The sequence below is a fragment of the Canis lupus genome, chromosome 5, assembly GCF_048164855.1.
Source record: "Canis lupus baileyi chromosome 5, mCanLup2.hap1, whole genome shotgun sequence".
In the NCBI taxonomy this organism is placed as follows: Eukaryota; Metazoa; Chordata; class Mammalia; order Carnivora; family Canidae; genus Canis; species Canis lupus.
Window position 1 is genome coordinate 52,052,120 of NC_132842.1, and position 19,682 is coordinate 52,071,801.

General features: G+C 33.3%; 1 protein-coding gene across 8 annotated transcripts in view; it reads left to right on the forward strand.

Annotated features, from left to right (window-relative positions):
* The window catches only part of TRAPPC13 (trafficking protein particle complex subunit 13), a 38,733-nt gene that overhangs the window by 16,704 nt on the left and 2,347 nt on the right, over positions 1-19,682 (forward strand). For 5 of the 8 annotated variants that reach the window (XM_072826661.1, XM_072826666.1, XM_072826662.1 and 2 more), the window contains exons 5-11: positions 4,137-4,264; positions 7,320-7,392; positions 8,674-8,718; positions 12,498-12,515; positions 14,438-14,571; positions 15,868-16,066; positions 17,576-17,676. In XM_072826661.1, coding sequence (XP_072682762.1) covers positions 4,137-4,264; positions 7,320-7,392; positions 8,674-8,718; positions 12,498-12,515; positions 14,438-14,571; positions 15,868-16,066; positions 17,576-17,676 — 698 coding nt within the window. The remainder of the gene's footprint in view (positions 1-4,136; positions 4,265-7,319; positions 7,393-8,673; positions 8,719-12,497; positions 12,516-14,437; positions 14,572-15,867; positions 16,067-17,575; positions 17,677-19,682) is intronic. The other 3 variants (XM_072826663.1, XM_072826668.1, XM_072826669.1) reach the window with 1 other exon arrangement.

Here is a 19,682-nt window from a genome sequence, read left to right on the forward strand (position 1 = left end):
ATTTTCCCCTGATCACTTCTTATTTTGCCTAATTTTGCTTTTTTTTTCCATTAAACTATCTTTTGATTTGTGTATTTTAATTTTTTTTCAAAAAAGCTATTTTCATTACTTGTATTTAATTTATATTTCATTACTTGTTTTTTTTTTCTCTACCTCATTGATTTTTGCTTTTAACAAGCTCTTTTCATGTGCTTCTAATTTTTTACTTTGTTCTTTTCTAGCTTTTCAGCTGGGGATTTAATTTTTAAATTTTCATTTTTTAATTTCTGTTGATAAAAGTGAATTTTCTTCTGATTGACCACTTTAAAAATATCCTACAGATTCTAACATATAGTGTTTTCATTATGATTAGTTTTTAAGAATTCTATAATTTAATTTGTATTTATTTCCTCTTTTACCCAAGAGTTGTTTAATGGGTTTTTCAGATAGAAAAGCTTTTTTTTTTTTTTTTCCTTCTGGTTAATGATCTAAAGGTTGTTTAATTGCATTGTGATAAATATTTTTCTTGTTTTATTCCTACTTATAGAACTTGCTAGTGTTTTCTTTGTGACCTAATATTAATTCTTAATGAATATTTCATGTGTAATTGAGAAGAAGTGTATTTTCTGTTACCCATTGTAAAGCTAGATATGTAGATCCATAAGATTTATCTTACTGATGGTGTTGTTAGGTCTCCTGTATCTTTATCTTTACTTCCTTTTTTTTTTTTTTTGTCAACTTGATCTGTATTGTACTGAAAATGACATGTTAATCTTATTAGTATGCTTCTATTTATATCTTATACTTTGTGCTTGATAAAGGCTATGCTGTTTCATTCACAGATGCTTGTTCTTCGTTTCAAATTGTGGCTTATAATATTAAAAGTTTTCTCCTTTTTTATGTTTAATGGTTTTCAGCTCAGATCTTACTTGAAGTGTCTGTATCACTACCCCGTTTTGTAAACTGTTTCTATTTGCCTGGTGTGTCTTTGTTCTTTTTATTTTTAGCCTTTCTCAGTCATTTTGTTTTTATTGATGTTTCTTTTATATAACACATATTTGGTCTGGCTTTGTAAGCCATCTTGAATCTTTTTGTTAGATGAATTAGTCCATTCACATGTATCAATAAGTTTACATGGTTGGTTTCAAATATATCATGTTATTGTCTATTTAAATAGTAAGCATATTACGTTATATCTGCTATAACTTTTTTCTCTGCGCAACATGTTTTCATTCCTTATTTTTCAAATAATTTTTGTGTTTAAGAAAGTTTGTATTTTTGTTTTAAGTTTGGCCTTATATTTATGCCTTTTATGATATTCCCCCCTTCACTGTTTCTTACTCAACTGCTTACTGTAGGGCTTTTAGTCTTTAATAGCATCCTTTAACAAATCTTACCTATTGCTTAGACCACTTTCCTTTTCCCCTTTCTCATATCTTCCCATTTTTATTTGCATGTTGATTGGATGGGGATTTCTTAAGTATGCTCAGGACATGCTTGTGGGTGTAATATCCTCTGAGCCTTGAAATGTTCAAAAGTGTTTTTATAGTTGAAGGACAGTTTGGCTGGATATAAAATTCTTTATTATATTTTCCTTCTATATGATTTCTGAAAATGCTACTCCTTTGTTACTTAGTTATATATGCTGTTTTTGAGAGGACTAATGCCAGTCTAATTCTCTTGCCTTGTAAGTTATTTGATAATTTTCCTGGAGGCCCTGGGGATTTTTTTTTCCCTGTATGTTTTAGAATTGGTTGTTTGATGTCATTTCTCTGATAGCAAGTGGACCCTTTCAATAGGTAAGTTTTGATTTTTTATTTCTAAAAAGTTTTCATGGATTGTATTTTAATAGTAGTTATATTCTATTATTTTGTCATTTCACATTTCTGATATGATTTGTGTCCTTTTTTTTCTTTACTGAATTCAACCATATATATTCTTCTCTAAAAAAAGTTTTAGCTCCATGCTAAAAGAACACAACAAAAAGTTTTAGTCTTAGATTTAAAATTCCTCATTCTGGGCAGCCCCGGTGGTCAGCGGTTTAGCGCCGCCTGCAGCCCAGGGCGTGATCCTGGAGACCCAGGATCGAGTCCCACGTCAGGCTCTTTGTATGATGCCTGCTTCTCCCTCTGCCAGTGTCTCTGCCTCTCTCTCTCTCTCTCTGTGTCTATCATGAATAAATAAATAAAATCTTTAAAAATAAAATTTCTCATTCTAGGTGTTTTTTCATATTTCAGATATTCTCTTGAAGATAGTTAATTCAGTTTGACTATTTTACAGTTGTCTTCTGTTAGTACACAATTGTTCACTATTGGTTTTGGGTGGCAGTTTTTAATCAGTGAATTATTTCAGTTCTCATCTATTTTCTTTTTACAGTATTTTTTAAAGATTTTATTTGTTAGTGAGTGTGAGTGTACATGAGTTGTGGGGAGAGGCAGAAGGAGACTCCTTGCTGAGCAGAGAGCACAGTGCTTGGGATCCAGGGCTCGATCCCGGGAATCTGGGATCATGACCTGAGCTGAAGGTAGGCCACTTAACCAACTGAGCCAGCCGTCCCCGCCCCTCTTTTTACAGTATTTTTCTATAGATGAAGACTGTTCGTGGCTTTGCATTCTATGAAATGTAGTTTAGGTGCTTTGATATTCCTAATTCAAAAACACCCTCTTAAAGCATTGTGAACAAAGTTTGGTTTCTTTACTGGGTGGCCTTTGGGGAAGCTGATGGAGGAAGAAGGGAGTGTGTGTTCCTCAGATTTTCTCTTTTTATATGAATTGTAGTGTCCTAAATTTTTCCTCTTCACTCATTTCTAAAAGCTATCTCTCCTTTTTAACTCTTTTTCCCCTGAAGTGTTTTCTTTCCAGTAATGCACTTTCTCAGTATTTTCACACTTAGAATAGGCTTTGTCTTTCTGGAAGTGGTTTAGATCAGTGTTAGGCCCATCTCTACTCTTTCCTTAAACTTCTCATTCTTTGCCAAGACACATGACAAGAGCATGAGAAATCGCTTGGCAAAATTTTGATATTTGTCTACTTACAGGTAATTTGAAGTTTGGACATTTGCTAGTTTCTAATTATACTAACACAAGGTTTGGGAGATGACTTGGGAGATTCACAATTACACTGCTGTTATTACTTCAGCTCTCAAAACTTTAATTTTTTACAACTCTCGGAATTTTGGAATCAAAGAAGAGAGACTGTGAATCTGTACTTTTTAAATTCTCTTACTGTCAGCTTAGTGTCATTTTTGAGAATAAAAATGCTTATATAATCTACCATGTTTAACTGGAAACCAATAGCGTTTGTTTGTTTTTTAACTGAAAAAAAATTCACTATATTAGAGATTAAGGGAGGATGCCATTTATGACAATCACAGAAATGTTCAAAAAGAAACAAAAAGGGAATACAATAGAAAGCAACTGGTTGTTATTTTAGAGAAGGTGGTCCTCTCTTTGTTGGTGACTTTAATGCTGATTTCTAGTTCTATAAATAACATCTAATACTGTTTTTGAATAGTTATTTAACTTTTAGTGTTAGATAGTAGCACATGTGTACTCATCTACCTATATTTGTTTCTGGAATATCCATTTATATATATGTTTTAAAACTGTATATTCATATTGATAACTCAGGTTCCAGCTCAACACTAAAGGTTTCATTGCAGCCTTCTCTGTTCCCTTACTTGCACCATTTTTTTCTCTAAGGATAAGAAACTTCTCTCTTGTTATCCATATTTTTTTGTTTAGTCCTAGTATACACATAACAGTTGCAGAATTGCTAATCCATACCCCTGTGAACAGGCACACGTAATAGAGTACCAAGTTCACATACTATTCTTTTTGTCTCTAGCTTTTGTTTGCCATACTTACTTAGGTTAGTTCTTTTTTTCCCATCCCTCTCTTCCACTGTGGTTGTGTTCATTTGGTACTGTTTGTATTCCATTACCTATTCCCCCTACTTCCTGGCTGATTTTATTTATTTAATTTGGAGTGGATGTATGAACCATCAACGTGGTTCTAGGCTTCATAGTTGTATAGAAAGATTGACACCAAGAAGTGTTGCTACTCATCAACCCTACTTCCTTGTTCCTGCTCTACAGGTGTAGCCACACCCTGTAGCTACCCAGTCTCATACAGATTTTTTTTTTAACTTTTTTTCAAGGCTGATCTTCAGACAAGTTCTCAGCGTTTAAATCTTTCAGCTTCCAATGCCGCAGTGGCTGAACTTAAACCTGATTGTTGTATTGATGATGTCATACACCATGAAGTAAAGGAAATTGGAACACACATGTAAGGATTAAATGATACTAGTTCTTTTACTTACGTATGCCTTTATTTGAACTTTTTGTGTTCTGTCCATTTAACATCAAGCCTAAAAACCTACCAAAGAAGGAATTTAATGTCCCAGGTTTACATGCTTATCACAAATAAACTTTAAACAAAATGTTTGTTTTGTAAGGAAAAAATATTAATTTATTATTTTCATTTATTTCTGTTTTCATGTTAGCATCTATAGATGGTCTTATCCAAAAAATAAAAAAACATGCAAGTGTTCAGAACCCAGCTTCCACTCTGATTGAAAGTTAGGTTCATTATTTTTGAAATACTGGCAACTGACATTAATAACATTTATTTTTTAAATTACAGCTTTTCAGTTCTGTATTTAACTGTGTATATACACTCTACCCTGAGAATTCAGAAATATAGAACCAAAGTAAGTCAAGCTATGAGAAAAACAAACAAACAAAACCCTCAAATTCTATATTCCTGGCCTATGTATGTCTTTGAATGTGAATGCTCTATTTTTCTTTGAGAGGCAAATATGAAAATTTTAGCCATCGAAAGTAATTTTAGACTTCATCTGCCTTACCATCCACACACACAATTTACAAAGTCCTTTTAGTTCTTGCTAACTATATGTCATTATCCCCCCTTCTTCATCTCCACTTATGTCACCATTTTTGCCTCTCTTCCTTGACTTAAGTATATAATATTAGCTATTAATCAGTTCATTTTGGTGACAACTCTTCTGTAAGCACTTCTTAGCATATATTCTGTTGTTGGCATAAGCTTCGGAGGCAAAATTTAAAGAGTTCAAATTTCAGCTTCATCATTTATTACTACATGGTCTTGGATAAGTCACTCAACTCCTCAGTGACCTACCACTTCCCTTAGAAAATTCTGACTGTATTGGCTTTAGGAAGCTCTCTAGAACTAATCCTAACCAGTCACTCTAGTTCTTAACCTTTTCTCACTTCTCCCTTCTTATATTGAGGCATATTGGAAGTCTCTTTCTTTTGCACTCCTCTATGCCTTGAAATATATTCTCCCCTTCTTAAGGAATGAATGCCTGTGTTCTTTTGTTTAGCTTACTTCCACTTCTCCAAGTCTCAGATTCACCATGACTGCTCAAAGAGGTTTCCTGACCTCCTAAACTAAATACCCCTTTTAATGTATTCTATAGCATCGACAACTTGTCATTTTTTTGGTCTTCTACTTAAAATTAATTACATAGTGCCTGTCCTTTCCATTAAGTATGAGTTCCAGGGCAGCCGGGTAGCGCAGCAGTTTAGCGCCACCATTGGCCTGGGACCTGATCCTGGAGACCAGGCATCGAGTCCTGCGTTGGGCTCCCTGCATGGAGCCTGCTTATCTCTCTGCCTGTGTCTCTGCCTCTCTCTTAAAAGAAAAAATAGTGTATGAGTTCCATGAAGTCAGCTCTGTCCCCCTTACCCCACAGTCTAACAGAGAATTGTTATTTTTTTTTTTTTTATAAAAATTTTTTTTAATTTTATATTTTTTACAAATTTTTATAATTGGGGCACCTGGGTGGCTCAGTGGCTGAGCATCTGCCTTTGATCAGGTCATGATCCTGGGGTCCTGGGATCGAGTCCTACATCAGGCTCCCTGTGGATTTTTAAAAATATAAATAATTTAAAAATAAAACATTTAAAAATAAATAAATGGAGGATTTTACACATTTAATACACTTCAATAAACAATAAATTTTTAGTAAAATTTAACAAATGTAAAAATTAAAATAAAAATCTATTTTTTTAAAGATTTTATTTATTTATTCATGAGAGACACAGAGAGAGGCAGAGACACAGGCAGAAGGAGAAGCAGGCTTCATGCAGGAAGCCCAGTGTGGGACTCAATCCATGGACTCCGGGATCATGCCCTAGCCAAAGGCAGACAGAGGCTTAACTAACTACTGAGCCACCCAGGCATCCCTGAAAACATTATTTTTGAGAATTTTTTTTTTAAGATTTTATTTATTCATGAGAGGCACAGAGAGAGAGAGAGAGAGAGGCAGAGACACACAGGCAGAGGGAGAAGCAGGCTCCATGCAGGGAGCCCAATGTAGGACTCTATCCGGGGTCTCCAGGATCACAACCTGGGCTGAAGGTGGTGCTAAACCACTGAGCCACTGGGGCTGCCCCAAGATATTTTTATCTTACATCCTTGAGCCATATATTTTAATTTGATTATGCTACTGTTGGATTTTAGATTATTTCTAGTCTCCCACTATTCTAAGTAGCAGAGTGATGAACACCTTAGTATTTCCTGTGGTAGATTGCTTGAAGCATTACTATAGGAACATATAAACATTTTTAAGACTCTTACTTAAGGCTTATTTTCTAAATCTCCTGTAACGACTAACAGTGTATAGAGAGTCCCTTTCTCTAAACCCTCATCAATCCTGGTAACACCTGTAAATAATTTTTTTTTCAAATCTTAAGAGGTAGAAAAATTGTATCTCACTATTGTATTTCTTTGACTAATTGTGAGGCTGAATATTTTCACATTTTTGTTAGCTATTTATAATATTGCAATATATCTATGTATCCTTTCCTCCTATCTTGAGAAAGCTACTAATGTTTTGCTTATGAGATTTCTGTTCATATTGTTAGAAGTATTTTGTCCCATTTTGTATTTTGCTTTTTGTTTTAACGTGTTTTTCATTTATTCAATTTATAAATTTCTAAGACTTTTCCTTTCTATTGCCTATTTATATTAAAAAGTCTTTTTCATCCAAGAATTTTTTTTAATTCATGTATTTTTCTTCTAGTTTATATGAACTTACTTTGTACATTCAGCTATTTGGTTATTCTGGGATTTGTTTTGGAATATATTTCACCATGATATATGGCTAATCAGAGCTTTCTTGTTCATGGAATTCTTCTCCACTGAACCTCATTTTTTCCTACTGTGGACTCATTTGGCTATACTTTCACATCTTTGGTAGTCATATTTTCCAAATTTGTGAGTAGAATTGAAGTATTTTAGATTTATTATTTAAAAATAAAATTGAAGATGATTCAGAGATATCTTTCTATTTCAGCTTGGTGTGTGCAGTGAGCTATACAACTCAGGGTGGAGAAAAAATGTATTTTAGAAAATTCTTCAAATTTCAGGTATTGAATATGACAATGTAAATAGTTTTTAGATGACTTTTTTCCCCCTCTATGAAGTTATTCCTATTTATCTGCAGTGAAAACAGGCTCCAAATAAAGCAAATAGCTTCATATGTCTGGATTTGTCATATTATATTACAAGAAATCTAAAGTCAGACTAAATAAAGCACTATCATTGTCAGTATAATATTTAACTTGAAGATTATTATTTTTTGTCAGTAATGTCTATACCCAATGAGGGCCTCAAACTCATGACCTCAAGATCAAAAGTTGTACACTCTTCTGAGTCAGCCAGACACCCCTCACTTAAAGATTCTTATCCATAAAAAATTGTGCTGTTTTTATGCCATGTCAAAGCACAGAAGAATATAAAAGAGAGTTAAAATGAGTGTGAAGTCCAGATAAATTAAAATAAATCGTATCAAATTTCTAAAGAAATATTTAAATGAGAGATTATTGCCTTGGGACTAGTGGACCAAGCTTCCTTCCGGGATTCCATGAGGAACCAAAATTGTAGGTAGAGTTTTGTGTTTATACGCAATTTTAACTCCATGATTAAAAACAGTTAAAAACCACTGGTTTAACCCAGTAAGTGGGTGCAAGAAGGGATGAGATGACTGTATATAACTCTCTACATTATATCGAGATAGTATGCTATATATATATTTTTCATACCTCTGTTTTTAAGTGGAAGAAAAAGTACTATCAGTAAGAATAATAAACCAATGTAAATAAATGTACCCAGAATTATTATGGGTCACTTGGCTGGCTCATTAGGTGGAGCATGTGAGTCTTGATCTTGGAGTCTTGAGTTCAAGCCCCATGGTGGCCATAGAGATTACTTGGAAAAATAAAATTTTCTAAGAAAGGGAAAACTTCTGCTATTGCTTTGCTCTATCACTTATTTAAGATTTTGCGTGCCTTTTAAAAGAAAAAAATTTTATCTGCTTATTTTAATGAACATTTTGTGAAACATATAGAGAAAAATACATAAAATACATGTATTCAATTTAGCAAAATATTATGAAGTAAATACACATGTAACTCATGTAACTGTCATCCAATCAAGAAATGATGGTTGTCTTTTAAAAATGTATTTGGGATTGTTTGGGGGGTTTTTTGTTTTTTGTTTTGCAAAAACTATTGCATACCTATTAAAAAAGTTTTTTACAATTACAATTGGAAAATGCCTTTGACAGATTTAAGCCCTATGATTTAAAACAAATAAAAATAAATGATCAAATGAGAATCTCTTCTGATTGTTATGCTTTATTCAACTAGGTTCTCAAACCATTGGATGTGAAAACCAAATTTTATAATGCAGAGGTAAGTGTTGGGCACTTAATGGGAATTGAGATTAAACAGTAAGATCTTACTTGACTAATATTCTAATGTACTGCATTTCATTTCATGTTAAAGTAAATTGCCCATAGGATTATGAATTACTTGTGAAAAATGAACCTAATGTCCAATCAAAAGAGAATCATTTCATTATAGATCTTTTAATCTGCTGTTTTTAAATTACATAGAATCAATATATCTTAAATTTTATTCTTGTTAATTTCATGAGGCTTTCACCTCCTTTCATTAAATGATTGCCCAAAACATCCTTTAATGTTTATTGTTACTGTCTAAAAACATTAGCAATCTATTAAATATCTACAGTGTGATTCTGACACCATAAAAATTGAAGTAGTCATTCTAACCCTGCAAAAATGATTTAATATTCTTGGAAAATATTGACAAATACAGCTCAGCAAATTAAATTCTTTGTGCTGGGAAATCAGTGTGTCAGCTGCAGTTTGGTAATTAAGTTCGGTGAATGGCTTAAAATACTTTTTGGGAGAAACAAGTTTGGCAAAAATACAGAAATATGGTAACTTTCAGAATAGAAGATAATCTGTCTTCTATCTGAGCAAAAGAGATAAAATAGACTTTGCCGTAGGATAAAGGTTTTATTGTTTGAATTTCTTTTTAAAGATTCTATATTAAAAAAATAAAAATAAATTAAAATTCTACTTTATTTTGGCTTCCTGAGTTCCAGAAAAAACAGATTTCCAAATGGGCCCCTTAACCCTTCAAAAAATTTGTCTTTCATACAGTTAAGTTGTTAAATTTAAAATTTCACATTTTATTAAAATGTTAGTTCCAAAGTATTAAATTGCAGTATTTTGAAATGAAAATTATGTCTTTATTACCCTTAACCAAATGATCAAAAATTTGTAGTCACATGTCAAATTTGGTATGTATTTTTACCATCAGCATCTGAGTTTTTATTCAATATGAAGTTTGTACTACAGCAGGGCTTACCAAGAGATGTCTAGGATAAGGAATCTGACCTGTGGTAGAGCCCAATTAGATGAAAAGAAACAAGTATATAAAATAATAAAACTACCTAGTATTATATATATATATACATATATATATATATAGTGAATCTAAAGTGAATGATATAAAAAGATGTGCTATAGGAAGTCTGGAGTTGAGATATTACAGTAGTCTTCAGAGAAGATGAGAAGGGGAACTGGAGCAGAGTCTGGAAATAATAGATGTTGGAAACATAAAAGTGTCAAAGCAGTGAAGGCATTCCAAGCAGAATTATAAGTGCACAAGGAATATTGAGTCTGTAAGTGAAGAATATACATATTTCATGGGGGGATAGTCTCATCAAGGAGATTCCTTAGATGTTTAAAGAGTTAACATTTCTTTTCAGGGGATAGGAGAGTTGCCACACTACATATGTGTTCTGCTTTTTTTGTTTTACTAGAATACTTTTAATTATGATTATTTAGCTTATTGAATTTTAAGTGGTCTTTTTTTTTAAAGACTTATTTATTTATGATAGACATAGAGAGAGAGAGAGGCAGAGAAACAGGAGGAGGGAGAGGCAGGCTCCATGCTGGGAGCCCGATGTGGGACTCGATCCCGGGACTCCAGGATCACGCCCTGGGCCAAAGGCAGGCACTAAACCGCTGAGCCACCCAGGGATCCCTAAGTGGTCTTTTTTTTTAAGATTTTATTTATTTATTCATGAGAGACAGAGAGAGAGAGGCAGAGACACAGGCAGAGGGAGAAGCAGGCTCCATGCAGAGAGCCCGACATGGGACTCAATCCTGGGTCTCCAGGATCACACCCCAGGCTGAAGTAAATACACATGTAACTCATGTAACTGTTGTCGCTGAAGGCGGCGCTAAACCACTGAGCCACCCAGGTGCCCTAAGTGATCTTAATGTATCATTTTGCTAGGAAAGATTTCATCCATAGCATGAGGGAAGACAGATAACTAGTGTTAGAATACATACATTTGAAAATTAGAAACAAATAGGGCTGTATGTGTGGGTCTCTTTTCTTATAATTGGCTCTTAGGAAGACACATATTAAACTATTTTAGGTCTTTCTCTGCTGCAACTGTAGTGGTCTGTTAAGATACTTGTCAAATAGTTCTATAATACTAATATTTAGAATGATTCCTACAGTTTTTTAAAATTACTAGTTATTCCATAAATAGTATTGTAAAAGTTATATACTCCCCAAAAAGGAAGGGGAAAATCCCCACAATTGCACCACACCAAATAGTAATGGGCTTTTTATTAATTCATATTCTCTTTCAGTTTTTACTCACTTATGTTCAGTATTGTTTTTATAATCATAGTAACACAGTTTGCTGCCTTTTTCAGTTAGCATTATATGTAAACATAATCTGAAATCGTTGCCAACAAATGTCAGCTAAAAAAATTTTAGTGAAATTCTGAACCTTTGAAAATGGAGATTTCTTTAACAACCAAGAGTGAACAAATAGTTTTAGAACACTATCTCTAAGATATTGATTACCTTATTAGGCAAATACTATTCGGCCTAGCACAAAGCAGATTCTCTTGACCCCAACTAGAAAATTAAGGTAACTTGTAGGAGTTTGTAAACAAACTGATATCAGTAGGTGATATTTATTATTCTATGCCATAGTTCTTACTCATTGACTTTTATCAGCCCCACATTTGTCTCAAATGAGAAATTTTTCTATTTATGAGAAACTTTGTTGAAGTCTTCTAAAATAGGAAGATTGGTGACATTAGCAACTAGGATTCAAACATTGGGTCACCTGATAGGGATAGAGCTCCATGCCAGGTACTAAAGAGGGGCGCCTGGGTGGCTCAGTGGTTGAGCATCTGCCTTTGGCTCAGGTCGTGATCCCAGGGTCCCGAGATTGAGTCCCACATTGGGCTCCCTCCAAGGAGCCTGCTTCTTCCTCTGCCTATGTCTCTGCCTCTCTCTGTGTGTGTCTCCCATGAATAAATAAACAAGATCTTTAAAAAAAAAAAGAGAGAGATAAATAAAGAAAACTGGACATCCTCCCAATCCTCAGGGTACTTAAATCTAGTGGAGGAGACAAACATTACAAAATTGCAGTGTAAGCACCACCCCCTAGATCATAAAGTGTATTTAGACTCTGGGAAGAAAGAGGTGTGAAAAAGTATTTTTAGCAGTGGGTTGGACAAAAGAAGCAACATTTTAGATGAGCCTTGATAAATAAGTAGCCTTAGAAATATATATGAAAAAAAAAGATGAACTATAAAATATATTAAAAGAATAAATTCTCAGTTGCCTGATGTGGTCTAGCCCAGCATTTCCTCAAGTGTAATGCATGGAACTCTAAACACAGAAGATGCTCCTTGAAAAAATGCTTCCATTATTAGATAAATTAAGGAGAAGCTGTACAGTGTGTATTACTCTGATTGTGGAGGGTAGTGTATAACCATCCTAAGTATCCATGAAGAATTACAGTGTAGGTAAAGAATTATAGAACTTGAAAGGCGCATGGGGTATACCTTTCTTGCCCAAATGTGTCCTTGAATATTTGCTCCTGTTTAAATATTCACCTGTAGTGTTCTTCTCTATTCATTTAACCATAGCAGTTTCACCTTTTTAGAAAAATGATTTGTCATATTCCTTTGTACTTTCTGTTTACTTCCTTGTTTTACTAATGCTGTCTTGTTTAGTAAATTAAAAAAAAATGCAGAAATGCATTTTATTTTAAAGTTAGTTATTCTTTTTCTTTAACATTTAATTCTGATTTTTCTAATTTTTCTTTTTTATTTTTCCATTAGAGTGACCTCAGTTCTGTGGTAATTTGATTTTTTATTATAAATTTATATGCTTTTCTTACTTACCACTTTTTGACTCTGCCTAATTAATCTCTCTTTACAAAACATAGTGGAAAAACAAAGTTAGTTGTGAATACCACTTGTGTGACTTTAAAAGATGTTTCTAATTTGTACTTTTTATATTATATTGATTGTTTTATTCTCTGGGAAAAAAAATTAGATTGAAGATTAAATTGTCATATTGAAACAATTATGCACTCATTTTTATTGTTTTTCCTTTGGGTGTTTTTTAAAAGAGGCATGTTAACCTTATTTAAAATAGCCTTGGGATTTTCAACATCTTAACATAAGATTCTTTACCATCCTTTAATTCTTTGAGGCAAACTCTCTAGTTGAAATTTATCTTAAAATGCACAGTGGTTTTAGTTTTATGTTTGGGTAAAGTAAACATCAAAAGAACCTCAGATGTTCCCAAGTTGGCTAAAGTCATATTTTCAAGTTTCTATTTAATATAAGCAGCATTTGCTTATAATAACATGACTTGCATAATAACAACATCTTAATGTTGTAGCACAGAATTCTTAATTTTTCAAGTGTCAAATTACTTTGTACTAACTGTTCAAACTAACTTAATTTTCCATTATGCTGCTTGTTTTTCTTTCATTTTATCTAAGCTTTTCCTAAACGTAAGCAGAAAATTGCATTTTTAAATTTGAAATGTGGGCCTGTGGTTATTTTTTTTTTTAAAGCAATGGATTGATGGGATATATTTACCTTTTTTTTTTTTAAGAAAATGTAACAGAACAATGCCTTTAAGTGGCAATTATTTTAAACTGATAAATCACTGTATTTCTATTTTCATTTGAGCACATGTGCCAAGACCTAAACAATCTGTTTTAGATAATATATTACACTAAACTTCATTATTACAATTTTGCAAATGATTTCCATTTTCCTAGATTTTATATTAACTGCCAAATTTTGGGGGTCATAGTTTATATTTTTTTATTTCTGTATATGACTCTGAAACGTTTTATTTACTGAATTGAATATCCTTAATGTGTTATTTTTTAGATAAGTCGATTTCAAAAATGAACCAAGTTCTCCTATTCTTCAGTTATATAAACACACAAAAAGAGACAAATCACATAAAAAGAAGGATGTTTAGTATAAATAATCTAAATTTTAATCCCTAAATTTAGAAAATAAAAATTTTATAAAACTACATATTTAAATTACCCCTTCATTACAATATTGCCAAACAGCATTAGTTTTCAAATCTTTCTCTAAGGCTACAGAATACCTTATGTTTGATTTGGAAGCTCCATGATTATCAAGTACTTTTTTTAACCCTAAATATATATTTAAGATGAACCAAGAAATCGCAAATGACCACTAACAAATTGCTTTAAATAAAAAGTTAAATCCTATAAGATTATAAAATATATTGATTATTCACTGTACTGGTGGCTTCTATACTTTCTAAATTGAAATAATATGACCATTGGAAACCATATTATGATGGAATATTATAATGAAGATCTAATTATATTAACATACCACTGAAATGATAGGTACATAGGTATATTTATACTACTAAATGACATTTTAACGTTTAGAAACCTACTCAAAGATTTAGGATATCTGTGAATGAAATTCCAGTTAAATAACTAGTTTTGGATGTTGATACAAAAACTGTTATAGTTATCCCCCATCCATTGTTTGACAAATTATCAGTTAACTAACACTTGACTTTGCCCCTGTTAATTACGTTAGGATGAGAGATTTCTTTTCTTGCATTAATTATGATAACTTTGATTTGCAGGCATGAACTAATCACATTTGTGGTTAATATTTTTTCTTCGTATAGATCAGATATTTTTGTTGAGGTAAATATTTTAAATACCATTACACTTTGGTGGATATTTTTTTCATATCCTCAGACTGATGAAGTATTTCTCGAAGCCCAGATTCAGAATATTACAACCTCGCCCATGTTTATGGAGAAAGTTTCATTGGAACCATCTATAATGTACAATGTAGCAGAATTAAACTCAGTCAGCCAAGCTGGAGAATGGTAAATATGAATTATGAAGTGTTTGTTTTCAAGTATGTGAACTCTTCTAACATTTGTTACTCTTGGATGGTTTGTAATTTGTATTTTAATTAAGAGACTTTATTTTTCCCAGGGAAGTTTTATGTGCATAGAAAAATTGATCAGAAAGCACAGAGTTCCTCACATGTCTCCCCCTACTCATAGTTCCCCTATTACTTACATCTTGTTTTAAGGTGGCACATTTGTTAGAGTTGATTAACCAGTATTAATACTTTTATTCATTACAGTTCATAGTTTACATTCGGGGTTTACTCTTTCTGTCCTACCTTTTGTGGATTTTGACAAATGCAGTGACATGTAACCACCTTTTTACTCTCTTATACCAAATAGTCCCAGTGCCCCCAAAATCTCCTGTGCTTCACCCATTCTTCCCTCCACATAAAAATATAATAAAGATCCTAACCATTTGCATTTTATATTTTACTTTTTGAAGCACTTAGTCTTTTAATTTCTAGAATAATTCAGAGACATAAATCTGAAACTGTTCAACCTTTCCTGCAAATGGTAAAACTGAGGCATAGGAAGGAATGATGGAGAGGTTAGAAAGGATAAAGATGAAGGGTGAGCTTTAAGAATAATCTGTCAACATTAAAAGGAGTGAGCATAGGAATAGATCTAGTGTTGATTTTTTGTTTTGTTTTGCAGAAATGAAATACATATGTCTTTTTGTAGGTTATTTTAAAAAGGAAGAATAAATATAAAGTTGATGTTAATAAGGATAAAAAGGCAATATCTGGAAAATACCTGATTTTATTCACCAAGAACGAAACATTTACCTTTTATTATGATGGTTCAATTCAGTAAAGTTTGTAGCCTTCTATATCCCCACTAAAGAAAACAGTAACTTTCCATTCTTTCTCTGATCTTTTATTTTTAAAATGATCATGTCATTTATAATGGTATGTTTTTTCTTCTAGATGACTTTCTTTAGTAATTACAGAGAACCGGGACAGGATACTTTGGGTTTGATTGCTATTGCATTTTTTCAGTTAACTGATACATATCCAGTATTTTAGGTAATATATTGCATTCTAATATAAAGAACCTAAAGATTTTCCATATCATCTAAAAAATTCAAAGAAAATAAATCCTCTCAGTTCTGTCATTTTTCATTTGTGTTGAAACCACTGAACTGTTCTATTTAAGATATTTGGATGGTAAATCTCAGTTCCTGTCCAAAGGAATAGTCACAGCCATGGTTTTTCTTTTAAAAGACTCTAGAGAATTTTCTCTCTCTCTTCTCTCCACCCCTCTCAGTGTAACTACATTTGGGTCAAGAGCATATTTGCAGCCAATGGATACACGCCAGTATTTGTACTGCCTAAAACCCAAGAAAGAGTTTGCAGAAAAAGCAGGCATCATTAAAGGAGTAACAGTAATTGGAAAATTGGATATAGTGTGGAAAACAAATCTAGGTGAAAGGGGAAGATTACAGACCAGCCAACTTCAGCGAATGGTGAGTCTAGAGAAAACATTTGAGGGGGTTTTGGTGTGCGAGGGGCAGATGGTTAGGACAGCTTAAATTTTCCTAGGTGCATCACTAAAAATCAGCAGTATAAGAAGCGCTAATATTACCAGTGAGTAAGAGATAAAAGACTAATAATTTTACTGATCTCTTGGTAGAAACTCGGTATTATGATAAATGAAAAATGTTCGAATGTTTGATCCATAATACATGGTTTGTTACTCTTACCAAATGGAAATTAAACTCTAGTGCTCACCAATTTTTCCCTTCTATGATATTTCATGCTCTCTGTTCATCTGACTTCTATTACATTAAAGGATTTTTTTGCAATGCCCTGAAACTCTTAGACTTAAATTCACCAACTTAGCTCATACTTTTTCTTTCTTTTTTTTTTTTTTTTTTAAGATTTTATTTATTCATGAGAGACACACGGAGAGAGAGAGAGGCAGTGACATAGGCAGAGGGAGAAGCAGGCGTGATGTGGGACCCTGGGACCTCGGGATCACGACCTTAGCCAAAGGCAGACACTAACCACAGAGCCACCCAGGTGCCCCTAGTTCATACTTTTTTAAAGATTTTGAAAATCTGAGTTGTCTAATCAGAAAGTGAGACCCGTTAAAGTTACCTTGTAAACATTACTTGAATAATTTACCTAATTTCTGCTCTTAAAGTAGGGATGGCTTCTAGTACTCTTTCTCTTACTGGTGGGAGTATGCCCTTTGTGCTGAATATTAACTATTGTATATATATACACACACACACACACATATATGTTTTTAATTTCGCTGTGGGAAAAAAAGATTATCACTGGCCTATTTTAGTTATTTATTTTTAAGATTTTTATTTATTTGAGAAAGGGAAAGAGCATAGAGGGAAAATTAGAGGGAGAAGCAGCGTCCCCACTGAGCAGAGAGCCTGAGGCGGGGCTCAATCCCAGGACCCTAAGATCACGACCTGAGCCAAAGGCAGACACTTAATCGATTGAAACACCAGGCACCCCACTGAGCCTATTTTAAAATATAGTTGTTAGGTCTCATCTTGCCATAGAGGTTCCAAGCTTTGATGTTTCTCTGGTCTCTCCTTGCCTGAGTGTCTCATTAACGGACATGTTTGTTTTCTTGGATCTTTTCACAGCAATCTTACTCTTCCTGCTTTGGCAATAACCTTATTTAGAGTTATGTATGTATAAGCTATAGGATTTTTGGAAAACATCCCTTTAAGATCAGACATACTGAAATGTCTTTACTATTTACCTCTGAGATTCATTTGATCTCTACTGAACATGGAATAATCATAGCAAACACAGGGTCCACAGTGCTGGTCCACAGACGATATTAGCAAAAGAAGTTAGAACGGAGAACAGTAAGAATGACTGAGAAGTATTTTCTCCAAACATTGGAGAAACAACAACTGTTGAGTACATGGGCTAGTGTGGTACCTTTATTAAAGTGGAAAGGTTTTGTAATAGATGTATGTTAACTGTGTTGCTTTTTCTCTTAGGCTCCAGGTTATGGAGATGTTAGGTTGTCTTTGGAGGCAATCCCAGATACCGTAAACCTAGAAGAACCTTTTCATATTACCTGTAAAATAACAAACTGCAGGTAATGGCAGTGTTTGTGGATGGGTATCCTTTGCTCCTCGCCTACGTCAAAGAAATTAAAGTCTTTTGAGTATGCCGTCTTAAATTTCCTCTTGACGTAAGCCTTTTCTGATGTTGGTGTTGCATACTGTAAAGTTCTTTTGGTAGCTGTATACATTACTTATTTTTGAGGTCCTACTTTATTAGGCATTGTCTATATTTTGCTTAATTCATGAATTGCACCCTACAAGGTAGGTACTAGTTATTCACATTTTATGCAAGGGAAAGCCAACTCAGACGTTAAGTGACTTAGACAAGCAGAGAGAGCTAGAAAAGATAGGGCCAGAATTTGAAACCAGGTGTATTTGACTTCAGAGTCCATGCTCTTCTTCATCGTTCACACTTCCTCACACTTCAGATTACTAATGCATGAACTAGTACATTCTTATGAAGTAATATATTATAGATTGAAGGTAATAAGAGATTTTCCTGAACTATACTTATACCTGGATTGCAGCTTTATTATTAAGAAAATAAAAATTGGTTATGAATTTAAGACAAGGAATCAATCAATCATAGATTGGAAAATAGGGCCTTGATATAATCTAGCGATTGGGATGCAAAGAGCATAGGGCTTTGACGCCAGAAAAACAGGATTAAATTCCAGTCCTCTTGCTTCTGGTACAACTTGTATTACTACTTGGAATGTATTATTAGCTGGGGCATTTTGATAGTATTGCAGTAATAATTCCCATCCAACATGGTCTGAATGTATACTCTTTTAAAATTCCATATCTACTCCAACTTTATGATATAGGAAATACTCATCCTTGAAAATTAAAAAAAATACCTTCCTCCCTCTGAAGCTAGTGACCTATAATGCACAGTTAATCATTCCTTTTTTGTGATAGCGAATTTTTATATAGTTTTTCTTGGTGACATTCATATATATATGAATATATATATATTGCTATAATTTTCAGTCTCTCCCTTACTACATTCTGCACTATTCAACAAAAGGGACCATATCTTACCTCGCATTGTAGATGAATTTGCCCCATCGTGGAAGCTCATTAAACAGCAACATGTGTAGGCTAAAGACCCTATGTGTATAGGTGTGCATTGGATTTTTTGTTTATTTAAATGTTTTGAGGTGTAGCAAATCAATTAATGACCAAATGACAAACTGCTGTAAAAAATGAAGAAATTCATTTTCTTATGGTGTCTGCTTTAACTTCAGATGATTGAAGTGAATTTTCTAAAAAGCACCTATTTCTTAGACCTTTAGTTTTCTCATGTATAAAAATGGGATCCCTGTCACTACCACCACTATCACACCCACACACCCACACGCATGCACAAAATACAGTTACTGGATTTTTGTGAAACGTCATGAGAAAATTCTTGTAGTACATTTAACCTGGTCTGTGGCACACAGTGGACATTTGAAATGTTTGTTGCAGAAATAGAGACATATAAAAGCTAAAGATCATTAAATCAGTATGTCTTAAGAATCGAATTGAAATTTAAATAAGTATTTAAAATAAGGAGCCAAGGAAGAGGAAGAAAAAAAAACTGAAACAGTTGAAAGTAGCCAAAAATGGTGGTAGAGCAGAGGACTGTTTTTTACTTTGAGCCTCTGGCTATTAAAAAAAAAAAAAAAAGAAGAACAATGTGTATACTGTCATTGAAAGTTTTTTTTTTTTTTTTTAACATGTTGAAGCTAAACTAGTGATATCACTTATAAGCAGAAGCAGTCTTTTCCGGTGTGAACAAACCTGGATAATATTTACTTAGAAATACTGTCATTTTCTGTGTTATCTGCATGGTAAAGGAACCTAGGTTAAATAACAAAAAGACTCAGTTTATCTTTTTCTTTCCGGAAGAGTACCTGCCAGAAATAGAAAGGAAACATAGCAACAAGATTAGACACAGATGTCTGGAAGTCTCCCAGAGAAATGGCAAAGCTGTTAACAGATCAGCACCAGGGAGCCAGGATTCAATAATAGAACCAGAAGGCTTATATCC